At 42.5% G+C, this 25,844-nt stretch overlaps 3 protein-coding genes across 4 annotated transcripts; 1 reads left to right on the top strand and 2 right to left on the bottom strand.

Moving 5' to 3' along the window:
- Positions 1 to 966: 966 nt before the first annotated feature.
- LOC311140030 (troponin T, cardiac muscle-like) lies at positions 967 to 12,718 on the top strand (the record flags this gene model as incomplete). Its single annotated transcript, XM_084175000.1, has 9 exons — positions 967 to 981; positions 1,095 to 1,158; positions 1,266 to 1,382; positions 1,682 to 1,759; positions 1,862 to 1,975; positions 2,110 to 2,222; positions 2,520 to 2,610; positions 9,419 to 9,515; positions 12,711 to 12,718. Exons 2-9 carry the CDS (start codon positions 1,102 to 1,104, stop codon positions 12,716 to 12,718), a joined length of 675 nt encoding a protein of 224 aa, XP_084031126.1. The 5' UTR covers positions 967 to 981; positions 1,095 to 1,101.
- A 1,109-nt stretch (positions 12,719 to 13,827) lies between these two features.
- Positions 13,828 to 22,167, bottom strand: LOC311139401 (dynamin-1-like protein). Of its 2 annotated transcripts, XM_084174273.1 has the most exons (19): positions 21,929 to 22,167; positions 21,252 to 21,396; positions 20,336 to 20,382; positions 20,161 to 20,232; positions 19,951 to 20,037; positions 19,617 to 19,779; positions 19,258 to 19,378; positions 18,987 to 19,118; positions 17,865 to 18,071; positions 17,526 to 17,646; positions 17,176 to 17,331; positions 16,741 to 16,830; positions 16,549 to 16,641; positions 16,269 to 16,322; positions 16,006 to 16,083; positions 15,614 to 15,751; positions 15,420 to 15,529; positions 14,852 to 15,011; positions 13,829 to 14,683 (listed from the first exon to the last, which is right to left on the bottom strand). In XM_084174273.1, the coding sequence occupies exons 1-19, from the start codon at positions 22,028 to 22,030 to the stop codon at positions 14,627 to 14,629; spliced, it is 2,133 nt and encodes a 710-aa protein (XP_084030399.1). In that variant the 5' UTR covers positions 22,031 to 22,167; the 3' UTR covers positions 13,829 to 14,626. The 2 variants fall into 2 exon arrangements, with proteins under 2 accessions (XP_084030398.1, XP_084030399.1); XM_084174272.1 differs by lacking the exon at positions 16,006 to 16,083 and having other exon boundaries at positions 13,828 to 14,683.
- Positions 22,168 to 22,783: 616 nt separating this feature from the next.
- dnajb9a (DnaJ heat shock protein family (Hsp40) member B9a) lies at positions 22,784 to 25,769 on the bottom strand. The gene is made up of 3 exons (XM_084174275.1): positions 25,670 to 25,769; positions 25,030 to 25,269; positions 22,784 to 24,240 (listed from the first exon to the last, which is right to left on the bottom strand). Exons 1-3 carry the CDS (start codon positions 25,749 to 25,751, stop codon positions 23,798 to 23,800), a joined length of 765 nt encoding a protein of 254 aa, XP_084030401.1. The 5' UTR covers positions 25,752 to 25,769; the 3' UTR covers positions 22,784 to 23,797.
- Positions 25,770 to 25,844: the final 75 nt, after the last annotated feature.

The following is a 25,844-nucleotide window of genomic DNA, read 5'->3' as shown; positions in this document are numbered from 1 at the left end:
ATAACCCAATTACTGATTATTGTGTACTGATTCAATATCAATAGACCTTTACAGCATGTGCTTTACAATGTCATATTCTCACACTTTACTGATCAACAATTCAGTCTATTGACTACTAAATGAATCATTCTCATGTCCCTCACATAGAAACACCAACAGAAGGTACCTGTTATACGTTGTTGTCTTGTACAGAATGCATGAAGTGTAGGTCTATAACTATAGACTGTAACAGTCTGCTGTGAATGTTATTTTGTATTCCCTAGTAGCTAATACTTTGTGTTTCATACCATTCCGCTGCCTGTCAGAACATTGAGCCATCACTATGTGATAATGCATTGGTTTTGGTTGCATAATACACCATTTCATACAGCAGGTTTCAATAGATAAGGCCTACCACTGAAATATCCTGCCGTAATAATCCAATGTGTTACCATAATTTACTGTAAATGTATTAATCTTGTGTTGAAAGCTCTGTGTGTGTAATCATCCCTTCTTTTCTGTGTTTTTCACCAACAGCCGGTGGAGAGACTCAAGGTGAGCATTGTCTAGTTCTTTGTAACTATAGTTCTAGATCTAGTCTTGTTCTCTGTAACCAGTTCTAGGTCTAGTTGTCAAGTTCTCTGTGTGTATTCTATAGAGAATATCCGAAAATCACTCTTCGAGTCAGGTGTTTCAGTCTAAAATAAGATATTTATTATTTTTGCTATAAAACAACAGACCATACTGAAGGTACAATTAGATTTCGTTTTGAAAGGTTTTGAAAAACGTCTGTTGAAACATTTTCAAAGCCATTTATGTTTTAAAATACTTTTCAAACCTTTGGATTTTTACAAATTTGGTTGAGACATTTCAAAACATTTAGATTTTTACTAATCGGATTTAGAAAAACAATTATTGAATTTGATCACTTCTTATTTCTACTTTGAATTAAATATAATAGCCTTTTCTGTTGTGACTTACAGATTCCAAAGCCAAACCAAAGTAAGTGTTTGATTCTATTTCAGCCAAGAACTTTCTCTTGTGGTTTGCCGTGTCACTGAATCAAAGTAATTGAATGGAGAGTATTTGATGGAATCATATCTAATGTTTTTCAGGAGTTTTATGCCAAATGTTGCTCCTCCAAAGCTACCAGAGGGAGATGGTAAAGTCGATTTTGACGTGAGTGATGCAATCCTACCAGCTAGATTATCTGAATATAGCAATAAGAGTGCCCAACACACTAATCACTCTGTGTGTGTGTGTGCGTGCGTGCATGTGTGTTACAGGACCTGCACAGGAAGCGTCAGGAGAAGGACATGGCTGAGCTGACCTCTCTGATTGAGTCTCACTTCGTCCAGAGGAAGAAAGATGAAGATGAGCTCATCAGTCTCGTCAACAGGATCGTAAGTCCTCTACTGTAGCACTGCTGGAGCTCACACACACACACTGCTGGAACACTACATGGACGTGTTGGTGAACTGCACACGTAATGAGTGACAGTGCAGACCTGACGTTCTGGTTGGCTCCCATAGCTAAAGCCCAGGTTCAGTGTGCCAACATAGTCTTGAGGTACACAGATGAATCAGGTTGGATATCTTATCTGTCACAGACTGTAACTGTGTGTGTGTGTGTGTGTGTGTGTGTGTGTGTGTGTGTGTGTGTGTGTGTGTGTGTGTGTGTGTGTGTGTGTGTTTGTGTGCAGGAGAAGCGTCGTACCGAGAGGGCAGAGCAGCAGAGGATTCGTGCTGAACAAGAGAAAGAGAGGCAGGCCCGTCTAGCCGTGAGTCTCTCATTAATCCATGTTTCAATTGTGATGTCAAGGCCAACTGTGGCCCAAGTTGTTTTCTTCTCTTCTTTAACCTTCTGTCGCTCCCCGTTTCAGGAAGAGAAAGAGCGGAGGGAGCAAGATGAACAGCGTAAGAAGCACGATGACGACGCTAAGAAGAAGAAGGCCCTCACTAACATGACTCACACGTACGGTGGCATCCAACAGAAGGTTAGCGCTAGTTCCACACACACACACTCGCTCTCTCTCATGATTACAACATTCGCATCTGATTTGCTGCCACCTAGTGGTTATCTTGACACTTGCACGCCCTCTCACTGTGCTGTGGTGATGTCCATCCACAGCAAGAGGGCAAGAAGGGAGCCAAGAAGCAGACTGAGAGGGAAAAGAAGAAGAAGATTCTGGCTGACAGAAGGAAGGCTCTGATCATCGACCATCTCAACGAGGACAAACTCAAGTATGATATATTTCATTACCCCGAAATACTCAAGTGTCTTTGGCTGCGTCTCAAATGGCACCCGGGCTCTTGTCAAAAGTAACGCACTGTTTAGGGTATAGGGTATCATTTCGGACACACCTGAAAGCTCTATTTCATTGTTGAAATGATCTACTGTACATGTTTATATATCGAAGAAAACATTAAATACAGATAAATACATATAGTTGCTAAGAAAGTCTCCTGTGAAGGAGAGACCAAAAGTAGAACCTCATGCGCTGACTGAACTCTGGCTTCCCATTGGTTGTCATCCTGCAGGGAGAAGGCCAATGAGCTTTGGCAGTGGATGATGGAGTTGGAGGCGGAGAAGTTCGACCTCAGTGAGAAACTGAAGAAACAGAAATACGACGTAAGTGTTCTCACTCAGGTCCAAGCTATGGTGACAAAACCCATGGCTGTACTGTGCATTGTGATCCACAGGGTAAAAACAAGATCACTGGTCGTGCATATGACATGACAGTGTAGTACGGTGAAGATTACAAGATTGTGATGTTTTACTTCAAATGGGTCTGGGTCTTTTTCATGTGTCATGATCTCCATATCATCTCCTCTGAACTCCTTATCATCTCCTCTGTCATCCAATGACAGCATACCACAGGAGGCTGGTGAGGGGAGGACAGCTCATAATAAATAATGGGAGTGAATTGAGGACATAGGGTGATAGGGTTGTCTCACCGATCTTAAAATGAATGCACTAACTGTGTAAGTCTCTCTGGATAAGAGCGTCTGCTAAATGACAAAAATGTAAATGTAAAATGAATGGTATCAAACACATGGAAACCACGTGTTTGATACCATTCCATTTATTCCATTCCAGCCATTCCTATGTGCCCGTCCTACCCAATTAAGGTGCCACCAGCCGCCTGTGCTGTATACCAAAGCATTACATGTGTCCCTTTACATGCTGTAAATGCAGTCTATTTCACTGAGAGTAACTTACACTCATGAAATACAAAGCGGTTTAAACATATACATGCTTAACAAGCCACATCCCCTATTTTGAAACTGGTAGTGTTAATCCTACTGCCTAAGAGGACACCCTACGAGAAGCGCACCTGTCTAAAACTCTGACTTGCTTCCAGATGAATGTTCTCCAGACCCGAATCAATGAGCAGCAGAAGTTGTGAGTAATCGGCTGTGGAGGCATCAACCTCACTGTTGTGTAGTCCGCTGTCAGTCGTTGTTGTCAGAGTGAGCGTTTTTTATTTTACACTCGGGGCTCAGGTAAGCGCAACCGGGCGACTGGGTCAGGTCAGGTGGTGGACCACAGGTGAATGCTTTCGACCACAGGTGAACCACAGGTGAACCACACACTCCTCAGACAGGTGGTAGTGCAGCCAGGCCATGACTCCAAACTGCAGGATCCCAGGTTTCCCTACAGGTGTCAGTCAGTGTGTTGTCTCAGTGCTTAGGCAGACTCCACTGTGTGTCCCTTCACAGATCAATCAGCTTCTGGCCCGTGTCCAGGACCACCAGAGGTAAGTACCCAGAGCCACACTGGTCAGTTTCTCTCTATTTAAAAGAGCCTGGGGGGCCTAAACCAACCATCCAAATTATAATTAGGGCTACTCATTAAAAGAAAACATTAAATAAAGCCAAGTGTTGGAATACTATCAAGACATTTGCAGTTGGGAACATTCAGGGGAGTGTGTCTCAAAAGTGCCTTCCTCTCTTCGTCTCCTCTCCTTCATAACAAATGGCGCCGGAGGAGATGGCTGCCGTTTTATGGCCCTCTAACCAATTGTGCTATTATGTGTGTTTTTTATTTGTAATTTATTTTGTACGTAATGTTTCTGCCATCGTCTCTTATGACCAAAAAGAGCTTCTGGATATCAGGACAGCGATTACTCACTTCGTATTGGACGAAGATTTTTTCTTCAACGAGTCGGACACTAAGGATATTCTACAGACACCCGACAAGGCCCAAATCCCTGTCATTCGCATGAGAAAGAGACGGAGAAATCGTGGACGTAGGTCAGGGTGCCTTGTAAGGATCCGACGCCGAGCTAGTAATCTGCCTCTTCCATCAACCCTATTAGCCAACGTACAATCATTGGAAAACAAAATGGACGACCTAAGATCAAGAATATCCTATCAACGGGACATTAACAACTGCAATATCTTATGTTTCACCGAGTCGTGGCTGAACGACGACATGGATAACATACAGCTGGCGGGATATACGCTACATCGGCAGGATAGAACGGCTGACTCCGGTAAGACAAGGGGTGGCGGTCTGTGTATATTGTAATCAACAGCTGGTGCATAAAATCTAATACTAAGGAAGTCTCTAAATTTTGCTCGCCTGAGGTAGAGTATCTCATGATAAGCTGTAGACCACACTATTTACCAAGAGAGTTTTCTTCTATATTTTTCATAGCTGTCTATTTACCACCACAAACCGATGCTGGCACCAAGATTGCACTCAGTGAGCTGTATAAGGCCATAAGTAAACAAGAAAACGCTCATCCAGAGGTAGCGCTCCTAGTGGCCGGGGACTTTAATGCAGGGAAACTTAAATCCGTTCTACCTCATTTCTACCAGCATGTTAAATGTGCAACCAGAGGAAAATAAACTCTAGACCACCTTTACTCCACACACAGAGACGCATACAAAGCTCTCCCTCGCCCTCCATTTGGCAAATCTGACCATAATTCTATCCTCCTGATTCCTGCTTATATGCAAAAACTAAAGCAGGACGCACCAGTGACTCGGTTAATAAGGAAGTGGTCAAATGACGCAGATGCTAAGCTACAGGACTGTTTTGCTAGCACAGACTGGAATATGTTCCAGGATTACACCACATCAGTCACTGGCTTCATCAATAAGTGCATCGATGACGTCGTCCCCACAGTGACCGTACGTACATACCCCAACCAGAAGCCATGGATTACAGGCAACATCCGCACTGAGCTAAAGGGTAGAGCTGCCACTTTCAGGGAGCAGGCCTCATTTTATTTTTATTTTATTTTACCTTTATTTAACTAGGCAAGTCAGTTAAGAACAAATTCTTATTTACAATGACGGCCTACACCGGCCAAACCCGGACGATGCTGGGCCAATTGTGCGCCGCCCTATGGGACTCCCAATCACGGCCAGTTGTGATACAGCCTGGAATCGAACCAGGGGATCTGTAGTGACGCCTCAAGCACTGAGATGCAGTGCCTTAGACCGCTGCGCCACTCGGGAGCCCAACCCGGACGCTTACAATAAATCCTGCTATGCTCTCCGACGAACCATCAAACAGGCAAAGAGTCAATACAGGACTAAGATTTAATCATACTACACCGGCTCCGATGCTCGTCGGATGTGGCAGGGCTTGCAAACTATTACTGACTACAAAGGGAAATACAGCCGCGAGCTGCCCAGTGACACGAGCCTACCAGTCGAGCTAAATCCCTTCTATGCTCGCTTCGAGGCAAGCAACACTGAAGCATGATTGAGAGCATCAGCTGTTCCGGATGACTATGTGATCACGCTCTCCGTAGCCGATGTGAGTAAGACTTTTAAGCAGGTCAACATTCACAAGGCCGCAGGGCCAGACGGATTACCAGGACGTGTACTCCGAGCATGCGCTGACCAACTGGCAAGTGTCTTCACTGACATTTTCAACATGTCCCTGACTGAGTCTGTAATACCAACATGTTTCAAGCAGACCACCATAGTCCCTGTTCCCCAGAACACTAAGATAACCTGCCTAAATGACTACCGACCCGTAGCACTGACATCTGTAGCCATGAAGTGCTTTGAAAGGCTGGTCATGGCTCACATCAACAACATTATCCCAGAAACCCTAGACCCACTCCAATTTGCATACCGCCTCAACAGATCCACAGATGATGCAATCTCTATTGCACTCCACACTGCCCTTTCCCACCTGGACAAAAGGAACACCTACGTGAGAATGCTATTCACTGACTACAGCTCAGCGTTCAACACATAGTGCCCTCAAAGCTCATCACTAAACTATGGACCCTGGGACTAAATACCTCCCTCTGCAACTGGATCCTGGACTTCCTGACGGGCCGCCCCCAGGTGGTAAAGGTAGGTAACAACACATCTGCCACGCTGATCCTCAACACGGGGGCCCCTCAGGGGTGCGTGCTCAGTCCCCTCCTGTACTCCCTGTTCACCAATGACTGCATGGCCAGCACGACTCCAACACCATCATGAAGTTTGCCGATGACACAACAGTGGTATGCCTGATCACTGACAACGATGAGACAGCCTATAGGGAGGAGGTCAGAGACCTGGCCGTGTGGTGCCAGGATAACAACCTCTCCCTCAACGTGATCAAGACAAAGGAGATGATTGTGGACTACAGGAAAAAAAAGAGAGGTTGTAGTGGAACAGGTTGAGAGCTTCAAGTTCCTTGGTGTCCACATCACCAACAAACTATCATGGTCCAAACACACCAAGACAGTCGTGAAGAGGGCACGACAAAGCCTATTCACCCTCAGGAGACTGAAAAGATTTGGTATGGGTCCTCAGATCCTCAAAAATGTCTACAGCTGCACCATCGAGAGCATCCTGACTGGTTGCATCACCGCCTGGTATAGCAACTGCTCGGCCTCTGACTGCAAGGCACTACAGAGGGTAGTGCGTACGGCCCAGTACGTCACTGGGGCCAAGCTTCCTGCCATCCAGGACCTCTATACCAGGCGGTGTCAGAGGAAGGCCCTAACAATTGTCAAAGACTCCAGCCACCCTAGTTCTCTCTGCTACTGCACGGCAAGCAGTACCGGAGCACCAAGTCTAGGTCCAAAATGCTTCTTAGCAGCTTCTAACCCAAAGCCATAAGACTCCTGAACAGCGAGTCATGGCTACCCGGACTATTTGCTGCTGCTACTCTGTTTATTATCTATGCATAGTCACTTTAACTCTACCCACATTTTTCTGGCCACTCTTCCGTAAAGCCCAGCTCTGTGGAGTGTACGGCTTAAAGTGGTCCTATGGACAGATACTCCAATCTTTGCAGCTCCTTCAGGGTTATCTTTGGTCTCTTTGTTGCCTCTCTGATTAATGCCCTCCTTGCCTAGACCGTGCGTTTTGGTGGGCGGCCCTTTCTTGGCAGGTTTGTTGTGGTGCCATGTTCTTCCCATTTAAGGAAAATTGATTTTATGGTGCTCCGTGGGATGTTCAAAGTTTCAGATATTTTTTTATAACCCAACCCTGATCTGTACTTCTCCACAACTTTGTCCCTGACCTGTTTGGAGAGCTCCTTGGTCTTCATGGTGCCACTTGCTTGGTGGTGCCCCTTACTAAGTGGTGTTGCAGACTCTGGGGCCTTTCAGAACAGGCGTATATATACTGAGATCATGTGACAGATCATGTGACACTTAGATTGCACACAGGTGGACTTTATTTAACTAATTATGTGACTTCTGAAGGTAATTGGCTGCACCAGATCTTATTTAGGGGCTTCATAGCAAAGGGGGTGAATACATATGCACGCACCATTTTTCCGTTATTTATTTTTTAGAATTTTTGGACTATTTTGTGTATGTCCATTACATGAAATCCAAATAAAAATCAATTTAAATTACAGGTTGTAATGCAACAAAATAGGAAAAACGCCAAGGGGGATGAATAGTTTTGCAAGGCACTGTATAGCCTTCCCACTGTTATTTTTATTTTACTGCTGCTCTTTAATTATTTTTTACTTATCTATTTTTTACTTAACACTTTTTTTCTTAAAACTGCATTGTTGGTTAAGGGCTTGTAAGTAAGCATTTCACTGTAAGGTCTACACCTGTTGTATTTGGCGCATATGGCAAATACATTTTGATTTGATTTGATTTAATCTGAAGACACAGGATAGGTGAAAGCAACCTTTCCTGCTTTTTTTCATCAGTGCAGATGAAGGACAGGAGACAATGAGAAGGAGATACTTTAGACTATTGAGATACATCCATTGTCACTCACCCATTCACTGTTCCGCCCCGTCTTAACCCCAAGGCCTTTTAAAGTCACATGATCCTGCTTGAAGAGAACTAGCTCGGAGCATATGATCCAACCTGGGAGAAAACATTAGGATCATAGTGCTGCATCCTAATTTGACCAGTCTTTTGAGTGGCTCCTTCCATTCCATCCATCCCTCTCCATTCATCTAGAATAGACCCAGATAGTCTGGGAAGATCGTGATCCTACTCAACAGCCTACTATTGGCTCCAGAACATTGTGTCATCATCAAAACTGACAGTAGATTATAGTCTCTGTAGGCTAAGGAATTTAGTTAAGTCGTATGTATTGCAGTGCATACAGTATGTACTATAATGCCTCCAAAAAATGACCTCTGGAAAAAAGTCTGTAAGTAAAAGTAAAGGACAGAATCCAAGATGTCTGGGTTGAGTCCTGTCCACTGTCTGAAGTCTCACTGTTTTCTGACGGTAAGTTCAATTTTACATACAGGTATTGGCTGGCTACAGCTTTCTAACTCATATGTCAGGCTTTAGGAATGATAGATTGATAACCTATGATCAATTATAGATTTAAATGGTGCATTATGGGTGAAATTCTAACTTCCAATTCAGTCAAATGTTCACTTAGTCATGCATTGATGTCAATGGGAAACTAAGAAAAAATGAAAGTTAGGATTTGTCCCTAAGAGAACATCACGGTAAGACCGCTGAAGATAGGACACGATCGCCATGTCATTCATTCATTCATCCTCGTCCTTTACTAACCCTCGGTCCTGTGTGTGAAAGTTCTGTGTTCCCTTTCATCCTGTCATGCATGACAACTCACACAGAACTGGCTCTGTTTCCATTCCAATCCCCCCTCTCCCCTCTTTCATACATCAATCTATCTATCTCTGACTCATTCTTTCAAAACTACTCTTCCTCTTTGGTGCTGTAATCATCACAGAAAATGTTTAGGATAGATTTGCTGAAGATGTTGCTGGTAGAACCTTTGATTGTCCGCCCTATACATGTCCTCGATATTTAAAATATTTTGTTGGTCATATGTATTCACCTACATTAGCATAATAATCGCTTTTAGTATTCCTTTTAGCTCCTAGTGGAGCTTATCACTTTTAGCTCCTAGTATAAGTAAATGTATTATTCCTAAGTATGTCAATATAATAACGCCACCTACTGGTCAGATAGAAACAGTGACAGAGGTGTTTGACTGGTCCACTCTTTGTGGTTTCACAGTGCCAAAGGCAGAGGCAAGGCCAAGGCGGTCAGGAGGTAATGAGAACTGGCAGGATGAAGTCTCCAGGACTGAGACGCCAGACGATGATGGAGGATTGTTTTGTTGTTGTTCTTGTTATCAGTGTACATGCAAATTACTATGGAAATGTGCTGCTGTCACGGTCACTGTTTGCTGTTCATGAAGCTAGAAACAATAAAGAGATGTTTGCTTTTGATTCAGTGTCTGGTTTTATTTTAATGAAAAATAATGAAAAGTCTGAAGCTGAAAAAATGTACAAGACTGGTACTACCCATACGAAAATGCACGGACCACTGCTGTAAATCGCTTTGGATAAAAGCGTCTGCCAATTTGCATATATTATTATTATGTTCAATACCATGGCTCCAGTAGCGCTAAAGCTTTCGTCTCAATTCCCTGAGGTCGTGAATTCAAATCTAGCTTCCTTCTCTCCCTCCATCTCTGGCTCATAACTTAACATAACGTAATGCATTTCGAGCATCTGGGAAAAGCGTTATATAAATCCAATCAATTATTATTATTATTATTATTATTATTATTAGACAAATACATATATTTATTAACCACACATAGAATACCACAGTGCAACATAACACATAATATTGCTTGCACAATGCAATCCCTTACAGAAAAACCACACTATTTCACATATAGAAAATCACGATTTCACGTGAAATCGTGTTTTGGCACACTACACATAAAACGCTGAAATTACTGAAATACGTCAATTAAATCAATAATGTGAAAATACTCCGATGAACTGATAACTAAAATAGCAGTGCGCATAGCACTCTTTTGCAAAGTGTAGGCCTACAGGTAATGAATGTGTATATCAACGCTATAGATTTTGTGGCGCAGTAGAAAGAGCAGCACACCTCAAATCCAAAGATTGTGAGTTCAAATCCTAAAACATATTTAGCTGAACAGCGTACCACTTACGTTAAAACCACCATACCTTTTCATTGCTTTATTTATAAATCCCCTGTAGCTCAGTTGGTAGAGCGTAGCGCTTGCTACGTCAGGTTTGTGGGTTCGTTTCGGGGGCCAGTATGAAATTGTATGCACTCACTAACTGTAGGTCGCTCTGGATAAGAGCGTCTGCTAAATGACTAAAATGTAGACGGTTTGGGACCATCACGTGACGTCCTGACGACTGGTAAAACAAATGTCTTGAGAACAGCTTACAAACATCCTAATATGGTCTAATGTGATGACAACATGTAAACACGTGAAAACATGATCTCATGTGAAGTGTTCCAAAAATACATTTGCAAATTATTTCAAGTGTGAAATTTCACTTGCACATGTAAACACATTGTCACATATGAACCTGAATTCCCTGCTATGCCATGAGGTCTGTGGCCATGACAGAAATCGGCCACAGATTTATTGGCAAGAATACATTTCTGCACTGCTAAAAGTTGCACAGAATCAAGTCAATAATTGTGCGATTATCTGACAACACCAACAAAAAAGTAGCAGTGCTCAGGGACACTTGACATTAAGTGTGCATAAATGCTCTGGGGGTTTGAACTTGCAAACTTTTGGTCTGGAGTGAATGAATGTCTCAGCAGTGCTTGGTAACTTACTTGTTACCTAGAACATTTAACCACACACTCTCAAAAATAAGAGTATGGTTACGGTATGATGTGGTTCCCTGATTTACAAAAATATCAAAAGGTACACTTAAGGTACCTTCAGAGTTACACATTATACTGGTCGGTACCTTTAAGGGTAAATGTGCGGATAATCTAGTATAATACAAAAAATATATATTACCCAATATATTCAATATAAGGTACAATCATTACTGCAATTTGAAATGTAGGTGGGGCAATGTGCTGTCGGGGGATCATTAGCATATTTGGGGCCATATGTTGTATTTGTGCCAACCATCAGTGGAAATGTTGTACCAGTTTAAGTGGTTTATCTTTAAGTTGATGTTGGTTGAGCACCTCTTTTGACACTGTCAGTTCTGCGTGAGAACGGCTAACAATCAAGAAATGCATTGTTAAGAGGTTACTGTGCCTTTCCTGTAGCATAATGGCAACTGGTTCATAGAAAGTTTAATTTTCAATAACTTACTGTCAACTAGCTGCAAGTGGGTTATTGTAAGATTCACAGTAACTTTCTGTAGCTAATTTGTCACACTCACTGACCTGATGGTCTGGTAGGAAAGTGAGTATTACAATGACATGGTGACTAGCTAAAAATGAAATATTGTATGGCTCTTTGGCATCACATGCACTTATGTCAGCCTTTAACAAGACTGGGAAACGAACAGTGTAGAAGTTTAGAGTTTATGAACAGAATACAATAGACCACATTAACTGGGATGACATTCCCTCTCATGGGAGACCAAAAAGAGCTAGTTGAAAGCCATGCCTGCAATATTCTGACAGGCTGGCACTACTACAGTATGCTGCCAATCAGCAAGTGATGCGCATGTTGTCAACAGAAGGGTCAGTGAAGGCACAGTAGGTTACAGAGAATTACTGCCTGTAATGTACCTGTACATTACAGGTAACCTGTACAGGCAGGTTACAGGCAGGATTACAATAATTTACTGACAAATGGTTTTCAGTTAAGAAATGACAAATTTACAGCAAATTCTGGCAACAAGTTTCCATTAAGTTACTGGAAAATGCACCCTACCCTCTTTACAGTGCAGCTCATTACCGACACATTCTCTTACAAAGTTTACAGAACAGACAATGCCAAAGGAGGTGCTCAACTTGCATTGGCATAACCATCAAACGCTTAAACTTATACTGGCGGTTGCCACAAACACACATATTTTGAAATGAGCCCCACAGTACATTGCCCCCATCTATCAAAGCACAGTGATGATCGTACCTTATATTCAAAATATTGGGTGAAAAAAAAGTCCCATTATACCTATAAAAGGTACTGAACTGTACCATGTGAAGTCATATGTGTACCTGTGAAGTTTACTTTGGAGTGTTTTGTACCCCAGGGAACAACACTGTACCCTACCATACCCTTATTCTTTGAGATTGTGTTAATACATATTCCAAGCAATACGTATGGACGTGGTGTCACTGCAGAAACATTGATGCACTCAAGGTTGCAAGTTCAAATCTCTAAGCATTTAAGTATGCTCTATATCAAACATCCTTGAGCACTGCTAGTTTTACATTGATGTTACGTTGGTGGTGATAATTGGACAATTAATCACTTTATTCTGGGCAGGTGTTAGCAAAGTCCAGAAATGTATTCTTGCCAATAAATCTGTGGCCATATCTCTTTCAGGCTCATAGAACTGGTGATGTAGCAGGACATGTAGCCGGACATTTCAGGTTGCTAGCGACCAAGAGGTTATAAATTCAAATCCCAGTTAAAGTTGAGTCCCAAGTGTGGTCACAGTACAAAATTATACAATATTTCTTTACACTAATTGAAATCCGAATACAGCAGCATACTTTCATTTTATAGAAATAACACCAAGTTGTTCAATATACTTTAGGCAAAGTGCAACATATTTTTCATATACAAAACATTAAGAATTGATAGGTCTACCTTTACTTGTTACTTCTGTGAACTGTCATTATCCTCCCTGCTCAAAATAATGTTTCTTAACCTTACAGAAGGCAGGAAAATGTATCCCAAACTAAATATGTGTTAATATTAGTTGGCAGGGGTCTTCAACATTATTGTGTTATGTATTTCTAATACCTTTAAATACTTTTTCTGCTAGATGTTTTCTAAGACCCATTTTCCATCTGTATGCTTATTCCAACATTTTAGTAAGGGAAATGGTTGAAAAATGTAAATATGCCTTAATTTCAAAAAAAATATTGACTCTTAGCTTTCATTTGACACCCAATTTGACATGCTCCTATGAACTTCACATGTTGGTGCTTATGGGTCCTTTTATGGAAATGTCCAGATCAATATACACTGAGTGTACAAAACATTATGAACACATGCTCTTTCCATGACATAGACTGAACAGGTGAAGGTGTTCCTAATGTTTGGTATACTCAGTGTATGTATAGCCAATCTCCTTTATGTCCACAGACCTGGTGGCGCAGCACAAACTTCAGGTAGTTATCAACCAAGAGGTTGTGCGTTCAAATCCCAAGTGAGGTTGAGTCCCAAGTAATCAGCATAGAGCACCATACTGTCCTTTAATATTATATAATATATAATATAATATAATATAATAATATAATATAATATGCCATTTAGCAGACGCTTTTATCCAAAGCGACTTACAGTCATGCGTGCATACATTTTTGTGTATGGGTGGTCCCGGGGATCGAACCCACTACCTTGGCGTTACAAGCGCCGTGCTCTACCAGCTGAGCTACAGAGGACCACACCTTCACTTTGCTGTAAAAATACAGTAACTTCAAAAACAAAAAATACAGTAACGTCCCTGGAACAAACCGCGAACAGTTTAATTTGAATGTCAATTATGCCTTTTAAAGCTAAAATATTTTCAATGACATTTGACACTTGTGTTTTCACATTCAAAAATGTTCATGGTATCACATGTAAAAACTTTGCATCCCCATGTGTCACATTTATTTCACATGAGATTATGTTGTCACATGTAGTTTCATGTTATCACGTTGCTTCATATGTTGTCACGTTATCACATGAACTTCACATGAGATCACATTTGAAATTCATGGTTTTTTTCCCATGTACCACTTATTGCCTGCACATTGTAAACATCAAATTACATAGTAAGCGGCACCAGTGCTTTGGACATTATAACTTAAATACATTTAATAAATAAAGATCTTTAGGGTTATATTTTGGAGTGTTATCAATTTTCCGTGAACTGGAGAATATTTACACAACTCGAAGGCTAGGGTGTGAAACTGAGGTTTGAGTTTCAGCTTTGATTTAGGCTACAGAAATAACAATCCATCAATCTCTCCCTGTTGTGTTACACTCAGACAGCTGAAGATAGGACAGTTTGGCCTTCAAACATTCTTGGTTATAACTACACAGTACAGATATGCCATAATGAGGTATCGGTTTCTTATACAGGTGAGCGATGATATGTATTTAGCCTTAATGTAGCTGTGAGCCAGTACCATGTATCAATCAAAACACCTACATGAACCACAACAGTGCATTTTCACATTGGCAAATCCCAAGTCTTCCAGACATGATTAGTAGATTACAGAGTGACTTCGGTGGAGCTCTCCTCCTTACCACAGATTAGTCTCTCTGATCTCAGCAATGACCTGACTGGCCTTCTGCAGAGCCTGTGGACACACAATGAGACACACTTGACTATGAAGCTTGTTGTGGACATTGTTGTGTCTGAAGAATATAGTACTGAAGTGCTACCTTTAGATGTTGTTTTTCTGATCGACTTCCTGTGCCAATGTTTGGATGTGTCAATCCTCTCTGTTCATGGTTAAGGTACCAACCTCTAGCATGTCTGCAGCCTCCTTGCGTCTCTGGGCCATGTCCTCAGACTCAGTGAGCAGGTCGTTGAGGAGACCAGACTTATAGAGCTGACCCACCAGCTCACTCTGCAGACTGTCCTTCACATGGTTCACCAGGAAGTGCATCACTGCCTTGGGCACGCTACAGGACGGAGGAGAGCGAAATGGGTGGAGGGAGGGAGGGAGAAGAGGGAGAAATCTGAGCTGCTGGCATAATAGGAGCAAATACCTCCAGACTTCAACACTGCGCAGAAATACAAAGGGCGGCAGGTAGCGTTGGGCCAGTAACCAAAAGGTTGCTGGTTCGAATCTCAGAGCCGGCAAGGTGGAAAAATCTGCCGCTCTGCCCTTGAGCAAGGCAGTTAACCCCCAACAACAACTGCTCCCCGGGCACTGTGGATGTCGATTAAGGCAGCCCCCCACACCTCTCTGATTCAGAGGTTGGGTTAAATGCGGAAGACACATTTCAGTGCAATGCATTCAGTTTTGCAACTGACTAGGTATCTCCCTTTCCCAAAGAGAGAGGGACAGGGTCAGAAAACACATGCACCTGTCTTGGATGTTTTTCCGGACAATGAGAAAGTAGGACTTGATGAGTCTCTCGATGACCTCACAGTCACGCTGCTCCCGAGAAGACAACTTCCTGGCAACGGGAACGGGCTGCGGGAGGAGCAACAGCATCAGCCAATCACTGAAGAGCACCACACAGCATTTTGAAATTGAATACCTGTATTATTCGCTCACCACATCCAGCAGGTTGACGGCAAGGCCCTTATGGGGGCTGGCGGGACCAGAGCCGGGGGCCCCCTCGTCCCCTTTCTTCAGCATGCCTCTCCAGTTCCCTGTCCCCTCCTGGTCCCCCTGGGGCCCTGTTCCGGGAGCCTGAGGTTACACACAACACAAACAATCAGATGTATAGCCCTTTTACAGCAACATGTGCCACAAGGTGCTTTACAGAACCACAATGCAAAACAATCTATTTAATTCATAGCCAAGCTCAAATGCACAGAGAGGGAGAAGGCAGAGAGACATTGTTAAGAGAGGGCATGAGGGCTGGGGAGCAGACTGAGTACACAGAGCAGAGCACAGCAGGAAGCACGGAGCATGCCCACACCCATGCCCATGTCATGCCCCACCTTGGCACCCTCCGCGTCCAAAGAGGCAGGGGGCTCGGTAGGTATGGGAGGCTGGCCGACTGGACCCTTAACTACGGACTAGGAGGAAGAAAGGAGGAATGGAATGGAGAAGGGACTTGTGAAGTCAGGAGAGGTAAAAAATAAAAGACCAGGGACAATTGGTATTATATTGAGATTAAAGAGAGCTGGAGAGAGTGAGCTTGGGAGCCATTTTGTTTCGAGTATTATAGAGGCGAGTCAGAGTACGGTGGTTAGTTAGTTACCTTATCCCTGGGGACTGCAGTGGGCAGCTCTCTCATTCTGTTTCTCCTCGACTCCTAAAGGACAGACAGCACAGAGGAAAGTTACATCACTATTACAACACACAATGTCATCTGTCGCTCAGTTGATTCCCGGTACCACCCAAATGTAAAATGTATGCATGCATGACTAAGTCGCTTTGGCTAAAAGCGTCTGCTAAATGACATATATTGTCATATTATTATTACATCACACAACTATTATACAGAATTCATGTCAATACAAAACGTAATGAGCTGTCACCTCTATGTTGTTGTTCATGACCCCACAGGCATCAGCAAAGTCAGGGTGTTTTGTGTTGATGTAGGCCAGCTCTATGGCCACCAGATTATGCACCTGGAATAGGAGAGTTGTATGTGATGTGATACAATAACCTGTTGCAATTGGCATACAAATAATCCACGTGCAGATTAAACCATTTGAACCTAAATGTACCATCTCATTGGTGATAGGCAGCCTTTTCCTGAGCAGAGAGGTGACCACTTCTACTATGGCATCATGGAGCTTTGGAAATCTTAACAGCTCCTATGGAAAACACACAGGTATCAGGTGTGTGTGTGTGTGTGTGTACACGTTTTTAACTAAACTTGTGTTAGTCCCCACAAGGTTAAATGCTATTTCTAGGGGGTTTAGGGTTAAGGTTAGAATTAGTGTTAGGGTTAGAATTAGGTTTAGTAGCTAGGGTTAGTCTTAGGGTTGGTCTTAGGGTTAGGAGCTAGGGCTAGGTTTAGAGTTAGGGTTAAGATTTTCGGGTTACGGTTAAGGAAAATAGTATTTTGAATGGGATTGAATTGTGTGTCCCCACAAAGTTAGTTGTACAAGACTGTGTGTGTGTGTGTGTGTGTGTGTGTGCGCGCGCGCGGTGTCTACCTGTGTGCTGTAGTTGCTGCAGTGCTGGATGATCCTCTGCATCTCCTCATGGACCAGCTCTACACAGCGCAGGCTGGGCTCCTCCAGTCTCTTCACCTGCTTCTTCACCAGCAGCTCAAACGACACCTCAGGCACAAACAGAGACGGACGAGGGCCCTAGAGAGAGAAGGAAATAGGGAGAGAACGAGAGAGAGAGAAATTAAAGACAGATATGTACCGTGTGTTGTTCAGACAAAGTAGCATTAACAGAAAGACCCAGATGATTATTTCTCCATTCCCCAGTCGAAGGTATGCCCACTCTTTAGTCAATACTGTTGTTATAAGAAGAACCTCTCAGTACTTCTACTCACAGTGGCATTCCTGATGGCAGTCAGGATGTCTATGGTGTTGAGTCCTCCTAAGGGATCCACTGACTCTAATGTTCGCCCAAAAGTCTCGTGAAATATGTAACAGATTCTGGCACCACCGCATCTGCAAAACAGAGGATAGATAAAGTTGACATGTTGTGACAAACATGATGTGCTACTATGAATCAAAGGAATAGTGCCAACATTCAAATCTCAATGCTACTCATCTCAAGCATTGCATAATACAGGTACTACTACATGAAGTGCATCTCTGGGTTTTCACAGGCATTTTGCCCACACAACAGCACCACCTTGTGGAATAAAGAGGGTACAACTACTCACAGCTCGGCCGTCTCAATGTACTTGGCCGTGCCCTCGATGGTGTGGCAGTACTCTGCAGCGAACTTGGTGATGAGCTGCAGCAGGGTGGCATTCTGGTCCTCCACGGGCTGGCCGTAGCTGCTCAACAGAGACTGGTACTGAGCCGCCAGCACGTTGATACGCGTCTTCAGCTCCGGTAGACAGTCTCTGATGTGGTGCATCAGTAACCTAGTAGGGACAGGAGGATTAGAATTAGAATTACAGAACATTGATTTGAATGGGACTTGAATTGGAATTCCAATCTAGTAGTTCTAATTCTATGGGCACAGTATCTGAGACCTTGAAGTTTCATTAGATACAGTAGGTTACTGTAATGGGAATATTTAACATTAATAAAGTTAATGTTCAGTTAAGTGTGACATATTTACCTTTCTGTATTACATATGATTTCCAGTGTTCTGTTTATGACACTCGGGTTGAAGGTCACTAGACTCAATGCAGTATGTTATGGATTAAACTCATATCTGTTGATAGTGATTGACGCCAGACTGGAAGTACAAGGACTGAGGACACATTGATTATTATTGCATTGTCTGTGAACACTGTGTGATTCTGTAGCAGCTGACAAAGTCACTGGCCATTTGTTTTGACACTGGCCATTTGTTTTGATACAAGCATCTTGGCTGGTGTTTACAGAACAGTTGTCTGCTGATTAGGACACGGGGCTTCTCAGTGATGACCAGTTAGACATTTTCTCTGCTTCTGTGCTGTAGGGGTCTTGCTGATGCAACTTGTAATACATCGGATTGATTTTTGATTGACTTTATCTGTGACTGCTCTTCTCTTTTGTTCACCTTGAAATTCCTATTACAGAATTCCATTCTAGTAGTTGTAATTCTATGGGCACAATATCTGAGATCTCAAAGTTTCATTAGATAAAGTAGGTTGCACTTTGTGATTTATAGGTTGTTTGGCTGACCTCCATTTTGGCTGATCAGAGCTAAGAACCTTTACTGGCAAGTATTGTTAGAAGTCACTACTGTAGTTGCTACTACCATTGCTGATGTGCTTATGTAATACTTAAACTAAACTGCATTATGGAGGATAAACTGTACATTTGTACACAAACAATAATATTCTCACCGGTTCAGAGTCCTGGCCAGATATTTGGTTCCATTTCTATTAGCGAGAGAGGGGTACTTCTTCTGCAGGAAAGCATGTTCATCTTGAATGGCATCGCTCACTGACTTCTTATTGTTGATGTCCAACTGACTCCTGCATGAAATAGATAGAAACATGTCAGCTTCACAATAACATAAGACAGATTTCAACTGATGTTCATTTTATGTGAGGTAGAGTAGAGGCTATTATTGTGAGTGAGTGTAACATGCTACAGTAGAGCGTAAAGCCAGACCTGTTGACCACTCCTATGAGCCCCAGTTTGACAGGGATGACCCGGCCCATCAGGACATCCATAGCATCAGTACCAGCGTCCATCAAGTCCAGCTTGGTCACCACCGCCAGTGTCCTCCTGCCTGTACACAACAACAGACTAGAGAAATGTGTCTAACACAACATACTGGACGTACCATACACTTTTACCAGTCGCAGAGAGAGACAAGTGGCTGCCCAAATAATGTGGATGAAAATGAGCATTATAGCCCTTTTACATTGATGTGAAAACTGAAATGAGGGTCAAAGCAGAAAAACCCTGACATCCAAACTGTCACCATCAACTAAATAAGATTTCAAAAACTCAAACCCAGTACTGACCGTCGGGGTCGACCTCGCGGGCCACTTTGAGGGCCTCTGAGGTGGCCATGTCTGTGTTGGCAGCGGTCACAGCCAGGATGATGGAGTTGGGGTTGGAGATGTGCTTCAGGATCAGCTCTCTGATCTGCACCTCTATGTCTTTGGGCTGGTCGCCCACTGGGACCTGAAGGGGGGAAGCACAATACACAGAGGAGTGACTGACGACTGAGTCTTTCTAGTGTATCAAGCTCCAGCCAAGGTTTTAGTTGCCCTGCATGTTTGCTAGGCTTCTAGGTTCTCCTATGCAGAGCAGACACTTTGTGTACAGTTCATCTCCATCTCTAGTCACTGTTACCTTGGTGATGCCGGGTAGATCCACCAGAGTGAGGTTCACCACATTAGGAGAGAAGATCTTCAGGTGAATAGGCTCATCACTGATCCCCTATAGAAAATACAATGACAAACAATGACTAGCTTTTTTGAAATTGTTAGGGATGTATGATGTGAAGGAGAATTTCACATCATGCTAAATAAGTGCTAAATAAATACACTGTGATTTTCTTACCTTGTTAGTACCTGAAATTCTTTCCGTTTCATGTTCGATTTCCTGCCTGATTTCACTGAAGTCTGTGTAGATCTGAAAACACCAGCTTTGTTCATGTATATTTTCTTCAAACAAGAACACAGAACAAAGAATATCATGAGTAGCAACGCGTATCAATGTTTGAGATAAGTCATACCTTGTTTTTGGTGTGTAGAAATTTGCCCCATTCGTCTCCTTCCACACCTGTGGAATACAATAACACACGGTTTAGATATACATTTTCACCTAACCAAAATAAAGTAATGGAATATGGGAGAGGTATCAATAATATAATGTATGACACATGCCATTTAGCAGACACTTTTATCCAAAGCAACTTACAGTCATACATGCATACATTTTACATATGTGCGGCCACAGTGGGAATCGAACACACAACTCTTGGCTTTGCAAGTACAATGCTCTACCAACTGAGCCATACAGGATCACAATCATAGAATTAGAATACTATATTAATATATTAATAGGATCTCTACAATCACAATAATCTAAGGAATAACCCTAGATAGACTACTTGTTCAGGTGTGGATGGTCTGTTCTACAGGTCCCTAATAACTGTCAAGGGAGGCAGGTATAGGAAAACACAAAATGCCAACAGACAAGACCTTCACATAGTTGAGTGTATGTCCACATTGTGGGGTCTGCAGTCAAAGAGATAGAGAAAGAGAAAGTTTCAGCTCCTATTTTCAACAATGTGGTTATTGCAAAAACAAGGTTTAACATGATACAGTGGCAAGCGTGGGATCTTCTGATTCTCACGACTTGCTGAAGTATGAAATAGGCTGGTACAATTGGTGTGAAGGGGTGCAAAACGCTGAGTCAGAAACAACATGAGTGGCAGGTCAGAGACAATGACACAAAGTGGTCTGAAAATACCCAGAGCAGAATGAGGAATCACTCTCTCTCACACACACACACACACACACACACACACACACACACACACACACACACACACACACACACACACACACACACACACACACACACACACGGTTAGTGGTCAGTGGGGTCACACATGGTGGCGTTCCATCCCAAGTAGACCTACGTACCATTCTCATCTTTCATTTTCCTGCCAGCTCCAGGATCCACGTGGACGAGCTGTAGGATGAGTGGCCGGCGGGTCACTACACCTGTCCCACGGGGCAGCATGTCCTTGCCAACCAGGCTCTCCAACACAGAGCTCTTCCCACTGCTCTGGAGACAGGCATTACAGTATGTCACATCATGGAGTTGGGTTAACAGCTTTAACATAAGGACAGATCTGAGAACAGCGGTGTTACCAAATAATATGGCACATAAGGTGGTGGTGACCTGATTATTGGAGAACTGATAATGAAGACGATGATGATCTAAAAATTGTCCTAAAGTAATTAACAGATGTTCTTCATAATTGCTGCTGCCAGAAAGCAGGCTTTGCCCGGGTCAAATGGAACATGCCAGCTCTCTACTAACACATGCACACCAATAATAGCCACACAACTGGCTCGTGCACAAGCAGATATATAAAGAGGTGTATTTTTAACTGCACCACGCTCACTCAAGTTAAATGGCTCATTTTCAGCAATCCTGATGTGTTGCTGAACATAATGAAAACCTCGAAAACAAAATAGCTGGATAGATAACAATGTACGTAGCTAGCTAGCTATGTAGCTATCTTTCAGTGTCATGTGAAGTTAGCCTAACAGCATTGTCCTATTTTGACAGCTACGAAGGGGAGGGGTTTTACCTGGGTTCCAACGACTGCTATCTGCGGCAGCTGTATTATGTCTGCTCCCACCGTATTGAAGACATCTTGAAGCTTGTTTATAACGGGGATTAGAGCCTCCATGTTCAAGCGAAATTGACACCTTTCTAGAGAGATAAATGAACGGAACAGCTATCCACCAGCTCTGTTACAAAGTCATTCAATGTCCCATAGACACCATTGAAATAAACCATTCCCACCAGTCTGCGACTGCGTTGTGTATTGTTGGGACTTGTAGTCATCCAGATGCCAAACGCTCTCAAACGAAAATAGGACTATATTTCCCAGGATAAAACTGCTGCTTTGGCCAAAAGAAAATGTAACTCTGTAGTTTTTCCATGGATGTGTTATTCAGATTAAGATCACTTTACTGGTCAATTGCACACAAAGTCCAACCGAAATGTCACTTCCTATTTTAACCCAACCCCTCCAAAAGACACACTTAACACATACAGGTTTTGGAGAGGTGCGGGGGCTGCCACACGGGGCGCCCGGGGAGCTGTTGTGGGGGGCTTAAGTGCACAACCGCAGGCAATGGCATCTAGGATTTCATACCAGCTCCACTCCAGTTGCAAACTCACTTCGCCCCAGATTTTCACGTCGGAACCGGGACTCAAACTGGCAACCCTCCGGTTGATGGCTCGCCTCTCAAACCGCTAGGCTAAAATAGTAGCTACTTTATAGTTGCATTATTTGATAAAATGTCAGAGCATGAATAGAATACACACATTTAGAAGATACTACAGTAATCTAAATGCCTGGACCTAGAGAATATAATTTTGATATAGAACATTACAGAATATAATATGATGGAAATTGTAGAAATACCTTTTAGGCTGCAGGGATCTTACAGTAAATGTTTTTATTTCCATACAAGTACCACTCCTCATCCTTTCAATATTAAAAAATTGACCATCCTTAGGATTAACAAAGTGCAGACAGCAGTCAATAACTGAACATTGGTTTCACACAAAATGACAATCAGGCAGCAAAGTCAAAGAAAGAGACAATAGAACAGAGAACAAAGGACTGCAAATATTGCACATAATAAAATGTCAGAAGAGGCACACTTCGCAGAAAAAAACAAGAGGTAACAGTTGATAATGGTGTATAGCCATGTTAAATACACGTTTATAGCTAGGTTCTCTTTAACTTCATGATGAGATTCAACTCAAGTGCTCTATTCACAACTGGGAAAGGTTTAAGATGGGCCTTGACATTAAGTGACAGCAACTTAACACAGTGGGGGGAATGGGATAATAAGTCCACAATCAAATGCAACAGCTCTAAAATTACAAGGCATAAGCAATATAAATGTGCTATAACACTGACTTTATGTCATGTTATTGGAAGAACTCTTCCTGAAAGAGAGAATTACTTTGGTTCTGCATAGCCATTTAAAATCTCCAGAATTATAATAAAAGAAAGCATGATATAGAATGCTTTTTTTTTTTTTTTACTCAATACAATTGCTACTCTCAAACAAAGATGGAAGCCAAGAGAGAACCTGAGAAATTGAAGAGTCAGTGCTTGTCATAGCACGATGTAAACAAAGTAAATTGAAATCCGAATGGAGGCATCGTGACATACAATGATATCCTTAAGTAAGAACCTAATACATAAGCCCAGCTTAATTATATCCTAAATGAGTGAAAGGTATTGCTTGAGAACAGTTTGTTCTACGGGCCATAGGCGTCAACACATTTATAGCACACTTTTTTTAATTTCTAAAACCACCCAAAATCATGTTCCACAAAGTGCTAAATTAACAGTAATTCCAAAATAACCACAATAGCTAAACCCATACCCAGTGAGTAGTGGGATGTGGGATGTGTTTCTGGTGATGATAAATCAAGAACAGTCTGTGTATGTGGTGACCATGTTCCCTCTGCGCTGTGTCACTGTCCTGCAGTGTTGTTTTGCTGAGCCCTGGAACCGGTTGTCTGCCCTGCCTGTGTGTCCATTAAACGAGAACATCTTCTCCATGTCCTCAAACACGTCGTCAAAGAGTTCTCCACCAAAGGAGCCCTGAAAGTGTCTCTTGTGCCTGTTCTGGGCCTCCTGATGGGCCTGGAAGTGGCTGTCAAAGGCCCTCTTGTGATGGGCATGATGGGAGTGCTGGTTATGACCGAACAGGTCAGAGTCTCTGAACATGTCATCAAAGTTGAAGTTAAAGTTCTGGTGGAAGTGCTGTCCACTCCTCCCACCTCCTGTGCCTGGCTCACCGGGGGAGGGGCCATGTCCAAACTGGTCATATTCCCGTCTCCTCTTATCGTCTGATAATGTCTCGTACGCTGGCAAAGGAAAGGAAACATAAGTCTCTTGGTGTCCACAGACATCAGAAAAACAACAAATGCTTTAACATTTAAAAATCATCATAACTGACTATAATGGGAATATTAAGATCAATAAAGTTCATATTCAGTTTAGAGTGATTAACGCAATGTTAAGCATATTTATGCGTTTTTCCCTTTCTGTATTACACATGATTTCCAGTGTTCTGTTTGTGACACTCGGGTTGATGGTCACTAGAGTCGATGCTGAATGTTATGGATTAAACTCATATCTGTTGATAGTGATTGACGCCAGACTGGAGGTACAAGAACTGAGGACACACTGATTATTATTGTATTGTCTGTGAACACTGTGATTCTGTAGCAGCTGACAAAGTCACTGGCCTTTTGTTTTAACTTCATACAAGCCTCTTGGCTGGTGTTACCAGTACATTTAGTGTTGCTGATTAGGCCTTCTCAGTGAAGGCCAGTTAGACATTATTCTCTGCTCCTGTGCAGGATATTGTTCTCCCTGTTTGCAAACTTGTAATTAAACCAGATAGATTTTTTATTGATACTATCAACGACTGCTCTACTTGTTCACCTGAAAATGGCTATTACACTGACAATATTAAAGGATTGGAAAAACATCCACTACTTGTTGGAAAGTTTACGATAGTATTAATACAATTAAAGGATGAATGATTAACACCCCATCCAATACATTTGATGTGGACTTGACGTAACGAGCCTTGATGTAACAGACAATGGAATGCCCATCTACCTAACACAGAAGTTGACAGGACTCACCCTCAGCTATTTCCCTGAACTTTGCCTCTGCGTCAGGACTCTTGTTTCGGTCAGGATGGTACTTCATGGCTAGCTTATGGAAGGCCTTCTTGATCTGGCGCTCGGAGGCTTCTTTTGGCACACCTAGGATGTCATAGTAGTCCCTCTGTGCCAGTATGAACTCAGTTATCATGAGAATACATACTGCTAACATTAAGACTGACTGTGCTGTTGCCATATTGGTGGTTAGCGCTTTCCTCCCTGCCCAGGAAAGAGAGAGGTTTGACAGTTTGTGACTGACACAAGCAAATTATAATGTAAAGTTGACAAAAGTATAACCATGTAAGCATGTTTTAACCTGTACTGTAACAAGGAAGCAAAGTATGACAAATCTGTAAAGCTTGCTGTGTGACATAGGTTTTTATTTTTGAAATTAAAAACCCCTTTAGCTAGGGACATGATCTACAAATGCATTTATTCTAGTGAAAAGATGGTTGAATCAGCCACAGAATTATCCAACCCTTTACAATGAAAGTGGGTGGGGAGAAAAAGAGTGTCAGAACAACAAGCACATAAAGCCTGTGAAAACTACTTGAAACACATTTCTGCTCAGTATGCTAATTCTAAGCAAAAAAAAATCACAATAAAAGAGAGAATTTACCTTGAAACGTGCCTCCGGTCTCTTCTATCAGAGGATAATGGCACAGCTGAACCGTAGGTGACAAACTATAGCGGGGTTGCATTCCCGAGCTGTAACACCACGACTCGCAATCCTATTGGTTAATTTCTTCACCTACTGACTCGAAACACCACGATTGGCTGAAACTAGGGGCATG

The sequence above is a fragment of the Coregonus lavaretus genome, assembly GCF_964263955.1.
Source record: "Coregonus lavaretus genome assembly, chromosome: 13".
Lineage (NCBI taxonomy): Eukaryota > Metazoa > Chordata > Actinopteri > Salmoniformes > Salmonidae > Coregonus > Coregonus lavaretus.
The sequence above is the reverse complement of the archived record's forward strand: the minus strand, read 5'-3'. Positions and strand labels throughout refer to the sequence as shown.